Below are 22,905 nucleotides of genomic sequence, written 5' to 3'. Positions count from 1 at the left end.
TACGACTTCAACGGCAGAAGGGAACTCCAGCATAGTAATCAATCCATCATGGACAAATTACTCAGACCCGCCTGTCTTGACCTGGACCCGAATTCACCTACAACTGCTAAGGTATGGAAACACCGGTATCGTACTTTCAGCAACTTCCTCAGGGTGTGTGGTGAGAATGTTCCTGCTAAATTAGAGATACTTGCCAATTATGTATGTATCTCATGTGTTTGACTATATCGAAGACTGTGTAGGCTATGACTCCGTTATCCGAATATTACAGCAACTATATGTTAAGGCCCCAAACAAAATTTTTGCTCGGCATCTACTGGCCACAACTCGACAACAACCCGGGGAATCACTTGACGAATCCCTTCAAAAACTTAGCAGACTCAGCAAGGATTGTAATCTTAAAGCTGTCACAGCTGAGCAGTACCAGGAGGAGTTCATTCGTGATTCCTTTATTAATGGGATCGCGTCTTCCTTCATACGCCAGCGTCTGTTGGAGAATAAAACCCTCGAGTTACAGGCTGCCTATGACCAGGCATGTACCCTGGACGTAGCAAAGAGGAATGCAGATACCTATCTTTTACCTCGTGCACGGGCTGCTGCTATCACTTTTAATGACTCCTTCGATAGGCCTCGGGCGGAAGCCCTCACTGATGATGACTCTAACCTAGCGGATGACAACCCAACCCTACCCTAGAAGCCTTCACTGATCATGACCCCGCCCTAGCGGCATCTTGGCAATCTGGAAGGAAGTGTTTCTTCTGTGGAGGTGTGTTCCATTGTAGGAAATTTTGTCCTGCTTGTAACGCAACCTGCATTCATTGCAGCAAGAAAGGCCACTTTTCTAAGGTATACTGGTCGAGAGCTCCTGATAGTTTTGCAGCTACTATGTATGAAACTGCTCCTCCCCCAAGAACCATTGCTAAGGTTGTAAGATTCAGGATCACAGGCTCACACAGATTACCCAACAGGGTTTTAGAAGTTGCAAGGCTTTTATTAAAGAGCTACAGTTTTAAAGCATAATCAGATATTACATATGGTTTAAGCCGAGTACAATAGACATACAACCCGTGACAGTAGGAGTGATCTACGACTCCCGAATCGGAATGCCACGACCGGACAGATGAGGAGGCAGTATGGTGGTCTCGGATTGGGTGGATTCCTGCAGTCTGCTGCAGCGGTCACTTTCTTTGGGTCATCTCTCAAGCTGTTGGAGGTGTTAGGCCATCAGCCACCTCAGAGGCTAAACTTGACCAAGGTGTTAGGCCGTAGCCACCTCGGGGAAGCCTTCGCCCCTGACTGCCTGATTCCCTCTCTCGGTCGTCTATATTTATAGTTATTTCGGTGGGCTGGTAATCGCCTGGTGTCAATCATTTGATCCCCATCCTATTGTCCAATTGTGAAGCGGGAAGGCATCCCTCGCCGTCCCTTTCTGCATGGCTGATGAAGCCTCCCTCTTATCTTTCTGAGGAATGTTTTGTTATGTTTCTTTAAGGACATGACTTTTCGGCTTCATTTTGTCTAGCTATATGGTACCACCACCCTGTGTTGTCTTGCATTTTATGATCCCCTTATCACTTTCAGGCCATTCAGTGTTTGTTATTTGACCTTGCTGACATTTATGCTGTCTTTTTCCGCTGCCTGTTGTCAGTCTCTGTTCTAAGAATTAAAACCCATCTTTGAATCTAACAGCTATTTCTTACAAAGTTACAGCTGTTACGGGTAAAACTGCCCCTCCTCCCATTACAGCTGTTTTTCCCCAAAGTCTGTCCCATGCAGCCACGAAGGTTTCGGTAAATGGACACATTTTGAGCGCACTAATCGACTCATGCAGCTCTGACAGCTTCATTAGTGAGCGGGCTGTCAGTAAGTTAAAGCTGCGTATTTACCCCTCGGACAGGGAAATTGCAATGGCTCTGACGACACTGACCACCAATTCTTCCGGCTTTTGTCTTGTCGACCTTATTCTCAATGGCTGCACTTATTTCTCCACCCGGCTCGGGGTGCTCAAAAACCTATGCAGTGATGTGCTCCTGGGACAGGATTTCCAGAAACAACACAAAAGACTCACTTTTGAGTTTGGAGGGTCAAAACCGGAGCTTACTGTTTCCAAAGTACCGCTTTGTGCGCTTTCGGCGGCTTCGCTCGACGAGCCCTCCTTGTTTGCCAATCTTTCCCCCCCGATGTAAGCCCATAGTCACTAAATCACGATGTTTCAGCCAAGCTGATCGATCCTTTATCGAGGCAGAAATCTCTCGCCTACTAGCTGACGGTATCATTGAGCCATGTTCATCTTCTTGGCGGGCTCAAGTTGTCGTTTTTTAAAAATCCTCTGAAGCAACACAAGAAACGTCTTTGCATCGATTACTCGCAAATTATTAACCAGTGTACCGACCTGGATGCCTACCCACTACCACGCATCGATGACATGGTCAATAACCTTGCCAACTACAAGGTATTTTCAACTTTTGATTTAAAGAGCGCATATCATTAAATACCGTTAAAGGACTCTGACAAAAAGTATACGGCCTTTGAAGCCAATGGTCGGCTTTATCAGATTTGTCGCCTTCCATTTGGGGTCACCAATGGGGTGGCCATCTTTGAACGGGCAATGGATAGCCTAGCCAAACAGGAGAACTTAACGGACACTTTTCCACATCTGGATAATATCACCATTGCTGGTCATAACCTGAAGGAGCATGATGTCAACCTCCAGAAATTTTTTGACGTTCTCCATCATCGCAACTTAACCTTAAATGAGTCCAAATCTGTGAAATCAGTACCATCAGTCCACATCCTTGGCTACTGGGTGGGCAACAGTGTCATCAAACCGGATCCGGAGCGACTTCGTCCGCTTCAGGAGCTCCCTCCCCCTACAAATCTCGGCTCTCTTCGTCGGGCACTCTGCATGTTCGCCTATTATGTGAAATGGATACCCCACTTCTCCGACAAGGTTGAGCCCCTGCTTCACGCAAAGTCATTTCCATTGGAGGCAACGGCTATTTCAGCTTTCAACCTCCAAGCGACAACTGGAAAAAGCCACGCTTCGTTCCATTGATGAAAATCTTCCTTTCGTGGTCCAGTGCGATGCATCGGATGTGGCGATCTCTGCTACCTTGAATCAAGGTGGTCGACTCGTTGCATTCCTGTCCAGAACTTTGCAGGGTAGCGAGCTCCATTATCCTCCTGTCGAAAAGGAGGCTACGGCCATCATCGAAGCTGTATGTAAATGGAGTCATTTTCTCGCTCGTCGCCATTTCACACTTATAACCGATCAGCGCTCCGTGACCTTTATGTTGGATAACCGGAAATGCACTAAGATCAAGAATAACAAAATACAACTCTGGAGGATGGAATTGGCCGCCTTTGGATACACCATACATTATCGACCCGGCAAAGAGAATGTGGCCCCGGATACCCTCACGCGGGCATTCTGCTCTTCTATGTCAACTTCGACTCTTGCGGATCTTCATACTGACTTATGCCATCCTGGCGTTAACCGTTTGTTGCACTTTGCACGATCTAAAAAAATCTCATTTTCTATGGAAGATGTGAAAAGAACATGCTCCTCCTGTAGAATTTGTGCAGAATTAAAACCGCAATTCTTCCGTCCATCGGATGGCTCGCTCATACACGCTATGCAGCCTATGCAGCGACTCAGCATTGACTTTAAAGGGCCATTGCCTTCCTCAACGCGAAACACCTACTTAGTATGGTGGACGAATATTCAAGCTTTCCCCTGTCCCAATATGCTTAATGCCACAGTGATCAAATGCCTCGATCAAGTCTTTTCCCTTTGCGGTACGGCCAATTTCATCCACTCTGATCGGGGTCCCTCCTTCATGTCAAGCGAACTCAAAAGCTATCTTTCCCAACGGGGAATCGCCACAAGCAAAACGACACCGTACCATCCCATCGGTAACTGACAGGTTGAGAGATACAACGCTATCATTTGGAACGCTGTTCGTCTTGCACTGAGGTCACGCAACCTACCAGACCAGCAGTGGGAAACTATGCTCCCTGACGTGTTGCATTCCATCATGTCCCTTCTTTCTATGTCCACCAATGTCACACCTCACGAGCGATTCTTCAGGTTCCAGCGTCGCTCCACTCATGGGACGTCCCTACCGTCATGGTTGGCAGCTCCCGGCCCCGTGCTGCTCCAAAGATTCGTCCGATCTTCTAAAAACGATCCCCTCGTCGACGAGGTAGAACTCACGGGCGTCAATCCCACGTACGCACACGTGCGGTACCCTGATGGCCAAGAGTTCACCGTTTCACTGAGATCTGGCTCCTTGTCCAACTGGTCCCACGGACCCAACTGATGGAGGGACCCACGGTGATGATGCCGACACTCTGCGCTCCCTTGAAGATGACGCCCTACCTGGGACATCGAGAGATCTGCTGGCTGCCCCAGCGGATCCACTCTGAGCCGAGCGCTCCCCGTGGGATGGCCACCCGAGGCCAGGACGCCGGTCAATCCCTGGCTATCCAACAAGATGAAGCCAGCTCTGCGCCTGTGAGTACCCGCACCCGGAGTCACGATCTCCCCAGCCTCCCTCGGGTCGCTCGGGGCAACACGGGCCCTGTCGATCCACCGGTACAGATCACGCAGCCCAGGGACCAAGACATGGTCCGGGGAGACTTGCCTTCTAGCCATAAACAAAGATCTAAAAGACTGCGGCTATTTGTGGTCCACCTAATCCGTTAAGAGGAAGTCGTCGGACTTCCAAATCTTATATCATCATAAAGAAACTACTCATGAAATAACACTGGACGGCCAGCTGGTGGCGCCGTCCAAGGAGTATAAATACTCGGGCATGGGCCCAGCTTGCCAAGGACATTTTGTAAGACAAGGAACTAGTGAAGTACAACTAGACCTCCATGTACTGAAACAAGTTGATTAAAGCCTTGCTTTATACTCAAACCAAGTGCGTAGTGAGTTTTATTACGTCACAACTCTTCAGAAATCTGATGGTGACTTTCCTGTTCAACAGTTCTCTGACTTGCTTGGTGCCCACCACACTTTGAAGTATTCAGAAGTCTCTCTATATAAATCATGCTGGAGTGCCAACTTGGCTCAACACTCACCTCTTGAGTCAGATGGTTGTGGGTTCAAATCACTCTCTCGACTATTTCCTTCCCTCCTTCCTCTCCTCTTCCCGCCTCCCCCCCTCTCCCTGCCCCCCTCTCCCTGCCCCCTCTCTTCCCCTCTCTCTTCCCCTTCCCCCCCCTCCATCATATATACTCGCATTGCAACTATTTCCTCTGTTAGCTGCAGGAAATGTTTTGAAAAGGCGGTTTCCCATATCCTCAACTTTTGTAAGCTAAGGGCTTTACATAGAGACAGAGTGACTTTTTTTGTAAAAGCAGGGGTTCTTTTCGAAACATCTTCAGCGGGGAATCTTTAAAACCTTCGACATACTTTTAGTTTGGCAAGTGCTTAGTTAACACCAGCTTCTCTCTCTTTTTGCTCCAATGAGGCTGTTTTGGAGAATATTATTTTGACCTGTGTGCAGTTTCCAGCTCTTGATCAAACCAGCTTGGCTATATTGTGACTTAAATAAATCAGGAATGCACTTTTGTTATGGGAAAAAATTGCTAGCTGAAGCTTCTTTTCCTGTTGTCGAGTGCTGACTGGAAAGACCAACACTGTCCGGCTTTTAACAATTGACAAGTTTTAGCCAAGTTCTTTTCCAAAAGGCGCACATGCTTTTGACTTTTTAGGTAAAACATTTTTTTCAAAATATGTTGCATGTTTTCTGTCCGAAATGGAGCACAATGGAAATAGCTGCATATCTCTCCAGACTTGCCCGTCTTTAGCGGTGTCTTTGTGGCCATAATCAAATTGACTGGAAGTGCGTATGGTATGTGCTGGAACGGGTGGATTGGCCGAGGAGTAGATCAAGGAAACCTTTTTCAGTTTCTTCAGAACAGGAAAGGCGGGGAGGGGCGGGTGTACACAGAAAGGAGTGTTTACTGTTCCATCCGTGACACTTCCTGTGGATGCTTGCAGTTTTTCCAGCCATTTTATCTAATTTCCCTTGTGCTCAGCAAAAAACTGTGAATTTGTAAGCCTTGAAATTATGTTGTGGTATTCAAGTGGCCTGGAACTCTTGTCTGCACTATTTTAAACAGTTTTTGCCCCAGCCAAAATAGCACAGAGGGGAATTTCAAACAATTGTGGTAAGCGTTGTCCAGCCAATATCCCCAGCATAATTTTAGAGGCATATTTCATAATGCGTTTTGCACATTGCTTTGGTATTAGTTTCCGGGTCTGAAAAGCAATGACCTATACTTCATTTAAAAAATGCTTAGTCTTATCGTTGTGCATGATTTCTGTGAATGACAGCAGTGTGGGTATGTGCGGCAGCCCAGAATAGTCCATGCTTAGCTTCAAGAGATCCTCTTATAAAAAGAATTATAAGAAGTCTGGTTTGAGTTTCTGGTCAATAAGTGACCACCGAGGATGTTGTAAATGGGGGGGGACTCGGCAATGGTCATGCCATTGAATATCAAAGGGAGGTGGTTTGTCTCTGGCTTGTCTTTGACGAAGTGGCGATGTATATCCAAGCTAGAATGGTGTGTGACTTGGAGGAGAACCGTGTCATTCTAAGTGGTGGAGGTTGCGAGTTTGGAAGGTGCTGCCGAGGGAGCCATGGCGAGTTGCTGCAGAGTCTCCTATGGATAATATACATGGCAGGCACAGGTCGCCAGTGGTGGAGGGAGTGGATCACAGAATCACAGAAACCCCACAGTGCAGATAGAGGCCATTTCGGCCCATCGAGCCTGCACCGACACATATCCCACCCGATCCCCGTAACCCCTACACCAACACATGTCCCACCCTATCCCTGTAACCCCATGTATTTAATCCCCCTAACACTAAGGGTCAATTTATCATAGCCAATCAACCTAACCCGCACATCTTTGGACTGTGGGAGGAAACCGGAGCACCCGGAGGAAACCCACGCAAACACGGGGAGAATGTCTGTGTGGAGTTTGCACAGTCACCCGAGGCCGGATTCGAACCCGGGTCCCTGGCGCTGTGAGGCAACAGTGCTAACCACTATGCCACCGTGCTGGATGTTCACTTCTAGTGGATGAAGTGCCAATTAAGAGGACTGCTTTGCCCTGTGTGGTGGTTGAGTGTCTTTGCAGCTACACCCATCCAGGCAAGTGGAGAATATTTCATCCCACTGCTGACTTGTGCCTTGCAAATGGTGGAGAGGCTTTGGGGAGTTGGGAGGTGAGCCACTCGCCACAGTATGCCCAGCCTCTGACCTGCTCGAGTAGCCACGGCATTTGAGTCTGGTTTGAGTTTCTGGTCAATAAGTGACCACCAAGGATGTTGAAAATGGGGGGGACTCGGCAATGGTCATACCATTGAATATCAAAGGGAGGTGGTTTGGCTCTGGCTTGTTGGCGATGATCATTGCCTGGCACATGTGTGGCATGAATGTTACTTGCCACGCAAGTACAGTACTGAGGGAGTGCTGTGTTGTTGGCAGTACAGTTCCTTGTATGAAATACCGAGAGATAGGCCAATTTAGGAGAAAATCATTCCAGACATTTCTAAGATTGAACGGGGATGTTTATGGATTATTTATTACTCTGAATAATTTATTTTTTATGTTTGTCATGCTATACAAATCTAATTTGTGGATGTATAAGTTAGGGTGTGATGCCAGCCAACATGGCTGATGAAAAGCCTCTTTCTGCAGCACCACTTCTCCACCCTGGGTCTCCAAGGTGTGTCTCTTTTAGTGTGCCCCCATTCCCAATTACATAATAGTTAGCTCCTCCACGAGACTCTCATTCTGTCCCCTCAACTCCCTCTGAATCCAGCTCCCGAACGCTCAACCAGCTTTCTTCGGCCCAATGCTTGCAGACTTTCTCTGCAGCTCTTTTTCATCAGGTGTTGTGTGATGATGGTGGTGCTGTAGGCCCTGTTCGCGTTTCATACCAATAATGCTGCATGCAATTTACTTGCTAATTTTCAATCTTAATTGGAATTTGCTGCATCAAGCTGTTGTTCATGGATGTCTATCTCTCTATTTAGGATTTTGTAATTTAACCATAATACTTAGTGATTCCTGAGAATAATTGTTACATTTTCTGTTTAAATTGGCAGTTTACTGTATATAAATTGTTGCTGACTTTGAATGTTCTCCACTGTGTTTTCACCCCACCGCTCCTGAAAGCTCTGACTTTGGCGCACAGTCCCATGGGTGCCAGAGATCCTCTGGTAGTCTAATGCAAAGAACATTCTTTGGTATGTGAAGTGAGACACTGAGTGTGTTATCAGGCTACTTGACTGTGGACGCATCACAAGTGAGCCCAATCCTGCCCAAACACCAGCTATTTTGTTCGTCGCCCTAAGCCAAATATAGTGCCCCATGGCTATTAATTCACCGCCCCATTCCCACTCAGACCTCACTGTACTCGGGCTCTTGCATTGTTCCACTGAAGCTCAGCGTAAGCTCGAGGAACAGCACCTCATCTTCCGATTAGGCACTTTACAGCCTTCTGGACTCAATATCAAGTTCAACAATTTCAGATCATAACCTCGGCCCCCATTATATTTTTACTTATTTTTTATCCACACCTTTGTTTTGGCCCTTCCCACCCCCCCCTTTTTTTCTCTCCCACATGGCAGCTGTCTCCCATTCTGCCGGTGCATTTCACACCTAATCTAGAGCCGTCTTTTGTCTCCACTAGTCCGATCACCATCTCGTCTCGTTTTGAATACCTCTTCATGTCTCTTCACTTCTCTTTTGTTCTCTCTCAGCCTGGCCTCTTAATCTATTTCATTTCCTGTGCTTTTCCAGTCTTGACAAAGGGTTTGACCCGAAACGTTGACTCTATTTTCTCTCCACGGATGTTGCCTGGCCTGCTGAGTGTTTCCAGCATTTTCTGTTGTTATTTCGGATTTCCAGCATCTGCAGTATTTTGCTATCGCCTCATGGCTAAGTTCAGCTAACCCATCATAGACCAAGCATCTAATCTGGCAGTGTAGGTATCGGTTCCACAGTTGGCAGCACCAACTAAGTGGTCTGGACCGTTTCCCATTGTTTTGTCTCTTCCCCTTCTGTCGTGTTTTCTGGTTCTTGTGGGGAAATTTGAGATCTGCACAGCCCGCAACGTTAAAATATTTTGATTTCTGATGGGTGTTGCTCAGAATTTTAAGCATCTGTAGTTTTCTTTATAAAAGGTCCAAGGGAGGAGAGTTGAAAGACTGACATCTTACTTGCATGCAACTTTTTTTTTGTGTGAGGGAAATTAATGAAATGAAGAAAAATCCATCGCAAGCCACATCAAAGCGGTTCACTCCAATGGATTACTTTTCAAGTGTAATCACTTATTTTATAGACTAATGCAGCAGCCAATTTGTGCACAGCAACATCCAACAAACAGCACATGAGATGAAGTGGTGGTAGTTGAGGGAGAAATGTTGGCCTGAACGCTGCTGTTTTTCAAATCGTGCCAAAGTGCTGAGGTGTCAACCACATCTCAGTGATCACACTCTTGCCTCTGTTGGAAGGCTGTGGGTTTGGGCTCCACTTCAGAGACTGGAGAACATTGTTTGGGCTGGTGCGTTGGCGTGCTGCGCTGTCGGAGGTGCTGTCTTTCAGATGGAATTGTGAGTAAAGCCCGACCTGCCTTCTCAGATGCTAGGCCATTTAGGAGTAAAATCAGGAAGCACGTTTTCGCACAAAGGATAGTGGAAAACTGGAACTCACTCCCCAAAAGTCTGTGAATGCTGGGCCAATTGAAATTTTCATGACTGAAATCGATAGGTTTTGGTTAGATAATTTTATCAAAGGATATAGAACAAACTTGGATAAATGGAGTTGAGGTACAGATCAACTATGATCTAATTGAATGGTGGAATAGGTTTAATGGGCTGAAGGGCTTCCTTCTGTTCCTCTGTTTGTTTGTTTCTTTAAATCGAGGTCCTTTCTGCCCATTCAGGCGGGCAGGAGATGCTATAATGGGAAGGCTACAGGGTTGGTATACTGGAAGGATGAAGTCAACTGGACTGCCTTCATCTAAACCTGTGTTGTGCACCTTTTCGCGATGTAGTATGAAAGGGTTAACTTTGGGCTGCAGTACGGGGTTTAGCAGGAAAGGAAACGGGAGGTTCAGAGAAAGGCGTTGAATTTCCTGAAAGGAACAAATGGAATTTGTTGCTTTGTCTAGCGCCTACCTTCTGAGAGTTTTATCCCGTGCGCCTGATAATTTTCCAGCCTGTCTTAGCACTGTCCCTTCTCGCTTTTCTCTTGACAGTATTTTCAAACTTTATCTGGGCTCCGAGTGCAGTGTTTGGATGCAAGTTACAATGAATGTCATTGTGATTTTCATCCTTTCCATATTCTTCTCCATTTCATGTCACATTGCTGCCCTTAGTGTTTGATAATTGGAATCTTGTTTTCTTACAAAAGTTGCCAAGCAATTTGAGGGCTGCACTTTTTAATAACAGTGGAGAATGGTAAAAATTATTTTACTGTGAAGCAATGTTCTGGATGTTGATGAGGTAAGACCTTCAGTATGTTTATATTGTTTGTGGTAGGTTTGTTTTAAAGCACGGGAGCATTTTACTCCATTAAATGTCATGCTTAACCATTTTGCATTGTATTGAATTCTCTTCCAGTACGCTTCTGTTTGTTTGAATCACGGTAATTGGAAATGCGGAATTTTATATAGCCAGTTTCCATTTGTCCTTTTGACTGCCAGCTGCTCTCTCAATGCAATTGTGTTCCAAAACTGTTTGTCTATCTGGAACAATTTGATTTTAATTCTGTGATGATTGTACCTCACTTTGCATCATAAAACATCACATTTCATGTTGTGTGCTACTGGTAATACTTGAAAGACAAACAGTTTTACTTGTCTGATCAGAGAGAGGAGGAAAGGCAGGGAAAGTGGAATTGGAGTAGCTTTCAGGGGATAGCTAGTACAGTGACCATGGGATGGAATGACATCCTGTCTGTAAATTTGTATCGTTCAATGAGAATTTCAAAAAGGCAGGGGAATTAACATTATCGCCATCTCACCAATGTTGTATGATTTATGACATTAACAAAAATGTTGTGTAAGTATTTGAAAAGGTCAGTGGATGGCTACAGGGAAACCCTGATCCATTTTATAGAAGAAAAGAATTTGCTAAATAAAAATTGTTTAAATTTAAAAGGAAGACTTCTGCCTAAGGGGTAGTGATCCTTATTGTGGACCAAATTGCATTTTGGAAATGCAGTGCACTCCTTTTATGGATGCGACTGATCTCTCAGTTGAATTGGTCAAGGGTGGGCACTCTTCATCCTCAGGGCTGGCAATTGTAGAGAAAATTAATTAAGTATATTCCAGGTCCTTTTTAACCCTGGAATTCTTTTGAATTTACTTGACTCTAGACAGGTTGCAAGTTAAAAGAAGTGCAGTATCTCAGCTTCAGAAATCCTGACAATGTTGAAAATTAACTTTTCCAAATAATAGCGCGAGTTCACCGATCTCGCATCACCCACAAGGAGCCGTACTGAAAGGGAGCTGGGTTGCAGCACTATTTCCGACCCAAGTTCCCTTCTAGCCCAGCTCGGTGCTAAGAATGAGATCAGTGAAATTATCTTAATGTTACACGGGCCCTGATTATTGTAATTCTGGAGTCTGTTCTTACTCCGAGAGAGTACACTGAATTCTATTATCTGCATAATTTATTTAAAAGATTTTATCATATTCGATATCTTTATGGTCATGACATATTAAATCCGTTTGTTAGCTGTGTTTTTAAATTTCATGCGTGTCCCTTTGTCTTTCTAGATTGCCTTTTCTCAGCACAGCAACTTCATGGACCTTGTGCAGTTCTTTGTCACGTTTTTCAGGTGAGTCAAAAATATACATCTGGTTCACGTAAAAATGTATTGCTGATTTTTTTTTTAAATGTATTTCACTTGCACTCATCTCATTCAAATGCGCAATTCTGCAGAATCTCTCAAATACTGCTGTAGTATTTGTTCTTTGCACAGCAGTGCATAAGTTCAGCTGATAACCTGGAGTTACCAAAACAATATCTGTTTTATCGTGAAATCGTTGAGTGGGTTGCAGCATGCCATTTCAAAACACATTGGTTTAGTATGACATAGGACTCTTCAATGCAAAAATGTCGGGAAGTACCAGTTACACCTGAGGGTGGCACTCGGTGGTTTTTCCAAATGTTAATTGTCACATAACGTTAGCTGTTTTAATAGTGGCTGAATACTATATTGAGGGTACAAAGTCACACAGTGCTATGCTCAGCGCCATCTAGAAGTGCAATATCTTTGGTGGAATGATGCAGCCAAGCACCATTTTTCATGTACTCTATAATAGATGTATTTAAAACAGGGGTGCCAAGCTGCACCTATGCGTTACACACAGCCTGAAAGTTCTGTCAGTCCAATTCACAAAGTGCTGGCATTCTATCCTGTGTGTGTTTCTATTCCTTCTGCTCTGGTTTGGTCCAGTTTGAAATTTGTGACGGAGGTTTGGAAAGAGGAGTTCTGATCACTGCAGTCTTGCTCGTGGATAACTCGTAGTAGATCTGTTAACCACAAATGGAGATATATGCAAATTAGTGAGAAATGATTTAAACTTCGGATGTGGCTCATGTTGAATGATATGCGCACTGACCATCGAATCACAGAAATTTATGGCACTGGAGGAGGCCATTCGGCCCATCGTATCTGTGCCAGCCGAAAAAGAGCTATCCAGCCGAATCCCACTTTCCAGCTCTTGGTCCGTAACCTTGTAGGTTACGACACTTCAAGTGCATATCCAAGTACTTTCTGCCTCTACCATCCTTTCAGGCAGTGAGTTCCAGACCCCCACCACCCTCTGGGTGAAAAAAAATTTCTCCTCAACTCCCCTCTAATCCAATAGCAAAATACTGCGGATGCTGGAAATCTGAAATAACAACAGAAAATGCTGGAAATACTCAGCAGGCCAGGCAGCATCTGTGGAGAGCGAAACAGAGTTAACGTTTCAGGTCTGGGACCCTTCATCAGAACTGGAAAAGCTTGAGCAGTATGTAACTAAACCGACCAGGGGGCAAGCAACCTTAGATTTGGCCCTGTGTAATGAGACAGGATTAATTGAAAATGTCCTAGTAAAGGATCCCCTTGGAATGAGTGACCATAACATGGTTGAATTCCATATTCAAGTAGAGGGTGAGAAGGTTAGATCTCAAACAAGCGTGCTCACACAGAATCACACAGAAATCACACACAGAAACCCCACAGTGCAGATAGAGGCCATTTCGGCCCATCGAGCCTGCACCGACACATATCCCACCCGATCCCCGTAACCCCTACACCAACACATGTCCCACCCTATCCCTGTAACCCCACGTATTTAATCCCCCTAACACTAAGGGTCAATTTATCATAGCCAATCAACCTAACCCGCACATCTTTGGACTGTGGGAGGAAACCGGAGCACCCGGAGAAAACCCACGCAAACACGGGGAGAATGTGCAAACTCCACACAGACAGTCACCCGAGGCTGGATTCGAACCTGGGTCTCTGGCGCTGTGAGGCAACAGTGCTAACCACTGTGCCACCGTGAATAAAGGAGACTATGAAGGTATGAGAGCGGAATTGATTAGAGTGCACTAAGAAAATAGATTAAAGGGTAAGACGGTACATGATCAGTGGTGTACATTTAAGGAGTTATTTTACAACTTCCAAAAAATATATATTCCACTGAGGGAAAAAAGGGTGTAAAAGAAAAGATAGCCATCCGTGGCTAAGTAAAGTAATTAAGGATAGTATCCGACTAAAAACAAGGGCATATAAGGTAGCCAAATCTAGTGGGAGGATAGAAGATTGGGAAGTCTTTAAAAGACAGCAAAAAATAACTCAAAGATTGATTAAGAAAGGGAAGATAGATTATGAAAATAAATTAGCAAAAAATATAAAAACAGATAGCAAAAGTTTCTATAGTTATATAAAAAGAAAAAGGGTGGCTAAAGTAAATGTTGGTCCCTTAGAGGATGAGACCGGGAAATTAATGGTGGGAAATATGGAGATGGCAAAAACACTGAATATTTTGTATCAGTCTTTACAGTAGAAGACACTAAGAATATCCCAACACTGGACAAACAGGGGGCTCTAGGGGGGGGAGGAGCTAAATACGATTAAAATCACTAAGGAAGTGGTACTTGGTAAAATGATGGGACTCAAGGCGGATAAATCCCCTGGACCTGATGGCTTACATCCTAGGGTCTTGAGGGAAGTGGCGGTAGGGATTGTGGATGCATTGGTAATAATTTTCCAAAACTCCCTGGACTCAGCAAAGGTCCTGGCAGATTGGAAAACTGCTAATGTAACACCCTTATTTAAAAAGGGTAGTAGGCAGAAGGCTGGAAACTATAGACCTGTTAGCCTAACATCTGTGGTTGGTAAAATGTTAGAGTCCATTATTAAGGAGACTGTAATGGGACATTTGGATAAACATAATTTAATAGGACAAACTCAGCATGGTTTCATGAAGGGGAAGTCATGTTTGACAAATTTGCTTGAGTTCTTTGAGGAAGTAACATACAGGGTGGATAAAGGGGAACCAGTGGACGTAGTGTATTTGGACTTCCAAAAGGCATTTGACAAGGTGCCACACAAGATTATTGCTCAAGATAAAAAATCACGAGATTGGGGGTAATATTCTGGCGTGGGTGGAGGATTGGCTATCTAACAGAAAGCAGAGAGTTGGGATAAATGGTTCATTCTCAGACTGGCAATCAGTAACTAGTGGTGTTCCGCAGGGGTCAGTGCTGGGTCCCCAACTCTTTACAATCTATATTAACGATTTGGAGGAGGGGACCGAGTGTAACATATCGAAGTTTGCACATGCTACAAAGATGGGAGGGAAAGTAGTGAGTGAGGAGGACATAAAAAACTTGCAAAGGGACATAGACAGGCTAAGTAAGTGGGCAGAGATTTGGCAGATGGAATACAATACTGGAAAGTGTGAGGTTATATACTTTGGCAGGAAAAATCATAGAGCATGTTATTATCTTAATGGCAAGAAACTGGAAAGTACTGTAGTACAAAGGGATCTGGGGGTCCTGGTGCACGAAGTTAGTTAGTATGCAGGTGCAGCAAGTGATCAAGAAGGCCAATGGAATGTTGGCTTTTATTGCTAGGGGGATAGAATATAAAAACAGGGAGGTATTGCTACAGTTGTACAAGGTATTGGTGAGGCTGCTGTTGTACAAGGTATTGGTGAGACCGCACCTGGAATACTGCATACAGTTTTGGTGTTCATACTTAAGAAAAGACATACTTGCTCTCGAGTCAGTACAAAAAGGTTCACTAGGTTAATCCCGGGGATGAGGGGGTGGTCATATGAGGAGAGGTTGAGTAGATTGGGACTCTACTCATTGGAGTTCAGAAGAATGAGAGGCGATCTTATTGAAACATATAAGATTGTGAAGGGGCTTGATCGGGTGGATGTGGTGAGGATGTTCCCAATGATGGGTGAAACTAGAACTAGGGGGCATAATCTTAGAATAAGGGGCTGCTCTTTCAAAACTGAGATGAGGAGAAACTTCTTCACTCAGAGGGTGGTAGGTTTGTGGAATTCGCTGCCCCAGAAAGCTGTGGAAGCTACATCATTAAATAAATTTAAAACAGAAATAGATAGTTTCCTAGAAGTAAAGGGAATTAAGGGTTATGGGGAGCGGGCAGGAAATTGGACATGAGTCTAGGTTCGGAATGGTCATGGCCCTGTGGGTAGTGGAGCGGGCCCAGGGGCCGTGTAGCCTGGTTCTGCTCCTACTTCTGGTGTTCTAATTCTGTTAGATTTCAGGAGATGGTTCTATTCCTGTTCCTGGTTGGGGTGGAGATCGCCTTTTACAGAAGGTAAGTACTGTAGAAAATAAAGGGACAGAGTGATCTCCTGGACGAGTTTCGATCGCCTAGATGGGTCGGAGAGGAATTTCCCAGATTTTTTCTCCCAAATTGGCCATTGGGTTTTTTTATCTGGTTTTTCGCCTCTCCCGGGAGATCACATGGTTTCGGGTGGGATGGAGAGTTATGGAAGATTTGAGGTTAGGATCAGATCAGCCATGATCTTATTGAATGGTGGAGCAGGCTCGAGGGGCCGATTGGCCTACTCCTGCTCCTATTTCTTATGTTCTTATGTAACAGATATTAAGCAGGTGCAGCAACAGTGGGGGTGGGGGGCGTTAGGAGGGGAGGAAGGAATTGAAAGAACATACTGTGCTTATCTAAGAGGTAGGAAAGATAAAATGTTTCAAATGGGAATGGCAAAATAATACAGCATGAAAAATGGGGGCAGGGATTATTGTCTGAAATTGTTGAACTCGATATTGAGTCCGGAAGGCTGTAAAGTGCCTAATCGAAAGATGAGGTGCTGTTCCTCGCGCTTACGTTGAGCTTCATTGGAACAATGTGATAGGCCGAGGACAGAGAGATTAGTGTGGGAGTGAAGCAGTGAATTAAAGTGACAGGCGACCGGAAGCTCAGGGTCACCCGTACAGACTGAACGGAGGTGTTCTGCAAAGCAGTCACCTAATCTGCGTTTGGTCTCCCCAATGTAGAGGGGACCGCACCGTGAGCAGCGAATACAGCATATTAAATTGCAAGTACAACAAGTAAATCGCTGTTTCACCTGGAAGGGGTGTTTGGGGCCCTGGACAGTGGGAAGGAAGGAGGTAAAAGGGCATGTGTTGCATCTCCTGCGCTTGCACGGGAAGGTGCCAGGCAAAGGAGAAGGATGTTAGGGATGATTGAGGAGTGGATCAGGGTGTCACGGAGGGAGCGGTCCCTTCGGAATGCTGAAAGGGGAGGTGAGGGGATGATGTGTTTGGTGGTGGGATCACGTTGGAAATGGCGGTGGATGATCTGTTGAATGTGGAGGCTGGTGGGGTGAAAGGTGAGGACAAGGGGAACCCTATCGTGGTTCTGGTAGGGAGGGGAAGGGGTGAGAGCAGAAGTGCCGTGTCAACCACAGTAGAGGGGAATCCTCGGTTGAGGAAAAAGGAAGACATGTCGGAAGCACTGGTATGGAAGGTGGCATCGTCCGAACAGACCGTGGCGGAGACGGAGAAACTGGGAGAATGGAATAGAGTCCTTACAGGAAGCGAGGTGGGAGGAAGTGTAGTCCAGGTAGCTGTGAGAGGTAGTGGACGTTTGTCGAAAGCCTATCGCCAGAAATAGAGTCAGAGAAGTCAGGGAAGGGAAGAGTCGGAGATGGACCATGTGAAGGTGAGGGAAGGGTGGAAATTGGAAGTCAAGTGAATGAACTTACCTAGTTCAGGGCGAGAGCAGGAAACGGCACCGATACAGTCATCAACGTACCAGAAAAAGAGGTGAGGGAGGGGACCTGAGTAGGACTGGAACAAAGAGTTTTCCACATACTCCGTGAAAATGCAGGCATAGCTACGGCCCATGCGGGTTCCCATAGCAACACCTTTAATTTGGAGGAAGTGGGTGGAGTCAGAGGAAAAGTTGTTCAATGTGAGAACAAGTTCAGCCAGGCGGAGGAGGGTGGTGGTGGATGGGGACTGGTTGGACCTTTGTTCAAGGAAGAAGCGGAGCGCCCTCGGGCCATCCTGGTGGGGGATGGAGGTGCAGTAATCCTTCTACCAATTACTTTAAATCTACGCCCCTTGATTATTGACCCCTCTGCCAAGGGAAATCGGTCCTTCCTATCCACTCGATCTAGGCCCCTCAATGTTATGCACCTCAATTAAATCTCCCCCCAGCCTCCTCTGTTCCAAAGATAACAACCCCAGCCTATCCAATCTTTACTCATAGCTAAAATTCCCCATTCCTGGCAACATCCTTGTAAATCTCTGCTGTACTCTCTAGTGCATTCACATTTTTCCTGTAATATAGGATGGTAACATGGAAGACAAGAAAGCTTGGATATTCATGATTTAATAAGAATGAACTAAACAATGACCTTATAACTACTCCGTCTGGCCTTGTATGCTTAGTGTCAATGCAACCTCATTCAAATAGTTTATTTTCACATAGTGCCGAGAAGTAGCCAGCACCAAAAGTTTTAGGTTTTCTCTGCAATTATGTACAACATTTTCCCAGTGAAGGAAGAGCCTACTGTGGCAAACTGTAGGCTGACGAAGGAGTATTACACCAGCCCCCCCATCCCCCAGACTCGAGTTATGTTGAAATGAGTGGGTAGACAGGTCACACTGATCTCTCGGTGATGTGTGTATGAAATGACCAGCTTATGTGCTGAAGATTGTTCAAAGTGCTATGTAATTTGGAGAGCAGTGAGGCAGGGTGATGTATGAAGATAATGGCTGAGAAGTGCTTAAGCTGCTGCTGCGGTTTAGGGGGGCGGATATTGTAGCAACATGTTGGTAAGATGAAGATGCCAGAAGTTCAACTCTGTCGAGTTCTTTTTGGCCAAGTGTCTAAAGAGGTCAAAGCAATTTGAATCGTTTCAAAGAAGTCTTTAAAGTGCAGTTAGAGTAAATGTTTAGGATTTACAATCTCATCACCGTCTTTGAAAACTGCCACGTGATTTGCATCAACCGGTAGACTGGCTGATTCTGTTGAACGGTTAAACACATGCACAGCTATAATGTGGTACGTATTCTACAGACTCTATGCAAACTTTTTAAATCCTGAAATAATTTAGAATCATAGAAATTTACAGCACAGGAGGAGGCCATTCGGCCCATCGTTTCTGTGCCAGCCAAAAAAGAGCTATCCAGCCTTTTCCCACTTTCCAGCTCTTGGTCCGTAGCCCTGTAGGTTACGACACTTCAAGTGCACATCCAAGTGCTTTTTAAATGCGGTGAAGGTTTCTGCCTCGACCACTCGTTTCTGCAGCGAGTTCCAGACCCCCACCACCCTCTGGCTGAAAAGGTTTCTCCTCAACTCCCCTCTACTCAGTCTACCAATTAATTTAAATCTATGCCCCCTAGTTATTGACCTCTGCTGAAGGAGGGCCTACTTTTAAAATTGAGAAGCCTAGCTGAAAGGCCAGGGTCCAAAATATAGGACGCAATGAAGGAAAGCAGACACAATAAATCTAGTCGCACTTCGGCGATGCTGGTTGAGTTCTTCCAGAAATTTAAGCAGAGGTCAGAGTGATGTCTTCCAAAAACTTTGTACAATTTACATAAGCAGAGAATGTATGCAAATGTAATTCGGTTTGAGGTCTTAAGCCTGTAGGAGGTAGAAAAACTAAGAAATGAAGACTTGCATTTCTATAGCACCTTTCACGACCACCGGACGTCTTAAAGCGTGTTACAGCCAATGCAGCACTTTTGAAGTGGAGTCACTGTTGTAATGTGGGAAACGCGGCAGCCAAATTACGCACAGCAAGCTCCCACAAACGGCAATGTGATAATGACCAGATAATCTTTTTTTGTTACGTGGATTGAGGGATAAATATTGGCCAGGACACACGTATAACTCCCCTGCTAGTGACGTGGGATATTTTACGTCCACCTGAGAGAGCAGACGGGGCCTCGGTTTAATGTATCATCCGAAATATGGCACCTCCGACAGTGCAGCACTCCTTCAGCACTGCGCTGGAGTGTCGGCCTGGATTTATGTGCGCATATCCCTGGAGCGGGACTTAAACCCACAACCTTCTGACTCGGAGGCGAGTGCGCTACCCACTGAGCCGCGGCTGACGCTGCGGGAAATAAAGCACACTACAATATTGAAATACTGGGATGAGTTTGAGCAGGCAATAAGTCTTGATGTTTACACGGGTAGGGGGAAGAATGTATATTCAATTTAGGACAAAGTGAAAAAAGTTTAGAGGAGTAATAGACATAGTTGTATTGATGAAATATAAACCAGAAAGGTTGCTTTATAATTCAGCACCATTATTGTCCACAAGGAGGTGCTGTCTACAAGTAAACCTCGTCAAGCACAATCTGCTAGCTATCACAGAGGGAAGAACTGGAATAAGTACCTCTGAAATGTGAGATTTCTCTTTTCTCGCAGGTGCAGGCTTTGACAGGTACATCAAAAGAATTCTTCCTTTTAATAGAGCTGTCATTTTTCAGGAGGTGCAGGAGAGTAATAGGACTTACTGAACTGGCTTGGTGTCAGCTGTGACAAACAGCTTTCATTTATGTGAGCCTGTGTGGCATTTAAAAAAAGTGTTTTCATTTAAAGCTGCCCATACCCTCTGCAGTTTGTCAGGTAACGGTTACAGATTTTTTTTTTCCTAGAGGGTTAAAGCGCAAAATCAGGAGAAAAATATCTCTGGCAATATCTTGTGGTGCAGAATTGAATGTTACTAGACGTCTCGGGATGATCAACAGGAGTCTGAGCAAAAGTTGTCTCGTGTCTGTGAACGCACCCCTGTGGCTCAATGCTGAGATTTCGGTCACTGGCGTAGCATAGTGGTTAGGTTACTGGACCAGTCATCCAGGGTCCTGGACTAATGATCCAGAGACATGAGTTCAAATCCCACTGCGGCAGCTGTGGAATTTAAATTCAGTTGAATAAATCTGTAATAAAAAGCTAGTGTCGGTAATGGTCACCATGAAACTACCGGATTGTCTGTAAAAACCCATCTGCTTCACTAATGTCCTTGAGGGAAGGAAATCTGTCGCCCTTTACCCGGTCTGGCCGATATGTGAATCCAGATCCACAGCCGTGAGGTTGACTCTTACCTGCCCTCTGAAGTGGCCGAGCAAGCCACTCGGTTGTAACAAAGCGCAAGGAATTACAGCAGTTCAAGAAGGCAGCTCGCCGCTACCTTCTCGAGGGCAATTAGGGATGGGCAATAAATGCTGACCTTGCCAGCGACGCCTGCATCCCAGGAATGAATAAATAAAATAAAAAAGCCAGAAGTTTTCTTAGAATTCTTAAGCCTGATCAAACTAGCTATCACCATTGTGATGGCGCATCCCTTCTGCATCAATGCCATCTTCGCGGTTACCTCTGGATATTCTGCTTTTGATCAAACATAGATTTCCCCGCAAAAAGTAAACAGTGGATGCAGAAGAAGCTCATCTCTTTCTTACTGTCAGAAGACTAACTTTGTTCCTGGAGAGCTGCAGGCAGGCATGGGGAAATAACTCAGTTTGTCATCTCGGATGAACATTGGGAGGCAGGCACACTTCTCTGGTTACAAGCCATCAGTATGAGATGGCCAATTTAGAGTCATTCAGCCACACTTGACACAAACCAGAGTATCTACATTGTTGGTTGTTCCGCATCAGTTCATGAGGTACATTGGAAGGCCTCAGAGAATTTTTGTCGTGCCTTTTAGGAGTACCCAACAGACCTTCTGTTTTACACATTAGTGTGCAAATTGGGTCAGGACCTCTGTCGTAGTAACCCACTGCATTGTTTTATTTTACTTGTCCTTGGGATTAGATGATGCTGGTAAAGCTACTTTTATTGCCCATTCCTAGTGGCGGTGCTCCCATAACGATGGGTAGGGAATTGCAAGATGCTGACCGATGAACGAGCGGTGACCGATGTCGAAGTGAGGATGGTGTATGGCTTGAAAAGGCATTTAAGAGGTGATGGTATTCCCACAAGCTTGTTACTCTTGTCCTTCCTGGTGGTAGGTGTCACAAGGGAGGGAGTTGACTGTCGAAGTAACCTTGGTGATTTGCTGCAGTTTGCTGGGTTGCTCCCCTGTATTGTTTGCTGGGTTTTCCCTCCAATCCCAGGATGTTGGGTTGTGCTTGGCACTACATTCTAGAGTTACAGCAGCAGGCAGTAATGATGTTGGAATCTACCAGAGTTGGGTCACTGCGTATGGTAGTCTGAGCTGATTGTGTATTATTGTCATAAACCGACCCAGATGTTTTGGGTTTTAGCCAAGACCAAACATCTCGTTACTTTATGGGATCTTGCTGTACAGAAAATGACTGCCACATTTGTTTACATAAATAATTGTAGAATTTATTGTATGTGAAGTGCATCCGGACAGTTTTGAGTTCTGATGAGACACTGTAGGATTGCAAGTCTTTTTCTTTCTTTTCCACAGCTCCACTATTAAAATATGACTGGTTGCTTTCCGTCGATAATATTGTTTTAGTCACAACAGAAGAGGGTCTTGCGTAGCTCCTAAAATATACAATTATATCAGTCTGCCTCCTTACGTGATAGAATAATGCTGTTTGACAATATTACATTACTGATTGGAAGTACAAGCGACCCAAAGCCGTCATGCCCCCAATTATTCTCTGCTTTGAAAAATGCATTTTGAAAAATTTTCTAAGATTCCTTTTCAGTTTCGCTTATGTGCCTTATTTCCCACATTTGCTGAACTGTGTGGAAGTTCCACGCAATCATGCACGCACTCACTTTTATTCTGCAATTATAGTTGCACTCTATTCGTACAGCTTCTAAAATTGTATTTTTTTTTAAGGAGGAAGAAAAGTGGTGTAATTTTCCTGAAATGTGCTGAAAAATGTTCTGAAGTGCAGAGTATCTGGAGATTGTTGAGAAAGAGGACTTTTTAAGCTTGTAGGCTACTAATCTGCCTGCTCCAAACTAATAGGTGGAGGTGGAGGAAGAAATATGCAGACAAATTAGTAAAAAAAACATGGGGGGGGAATTGGGTGGTGGCCATTTTGGAGCGCTAATGTTGCCGGGCGCCCCTCCGCCGTAAATTCAGTAGTAGCGCCCCAAGCAGGAGGTGCTGCACTACTGGAAAGCACTCCACCTCCTCCTTGGGGCGCTGCTACTGAATTTCACGGTGCTACGTGCCGCCGCATCATTGCAAGCCTTCTCCCCGGATTAAAGGGGAGGGGCCTAACGCTGCGCGCACCGGGACCCTGCCGGACCACCGGGGAGCGGGGTGCCATGAAAACAGCCCGGCACTCGCGGCTGGCACCCCGCATAAAAAAGTGACGGGCAGGTGCTGGCAGTCGGCCAAAGTAAAAATGGCCGCCCGACA

The 22,905-nt window shown here is 45.3% G+C and overlaps 1 protein-coding gene across 1 annotated transcript in view; it reads left to right on the top strand.

Annotated features, from left to right (window-relative positions):
- The window catches only part of atrn (attractin), a gene marked incomplete at its 5' end in the record, with an annotated part of 337,365 nt that overhangs the window by 161,784 nt on the left and 152,676 nt on the right, over positions 1-22,905 (top strand). The window contains one exon of the mRNA XM_085967067.1: positions 11,812-11,873. Coding sequence (XP_085823193.1) covers positions 11,812-11,873 — 62 coding nt within the window. The remainder of the gene's footprint in view (positions 1-11,811; positions 11,874-22,905) is intronic.

Source organism: Somniosus microcephalus, chromosome 2 (genome assembly GCF_052327205.1).
Source record: "Somniosus microcephalus isolate GS21.2 chromosome 2, FLI_Smic_1.0, whole genome shotgun sequence".
Lineage (NCBI taxonomy): Eukaryota > Metazoa > Chordata > Chondrichthyes > Squaliformes > Somniosidae > Somniosus > Somniosus microcephalus.
This window is presented reverse-complemented; position numbering and strand designations above follow the sequence as displayed.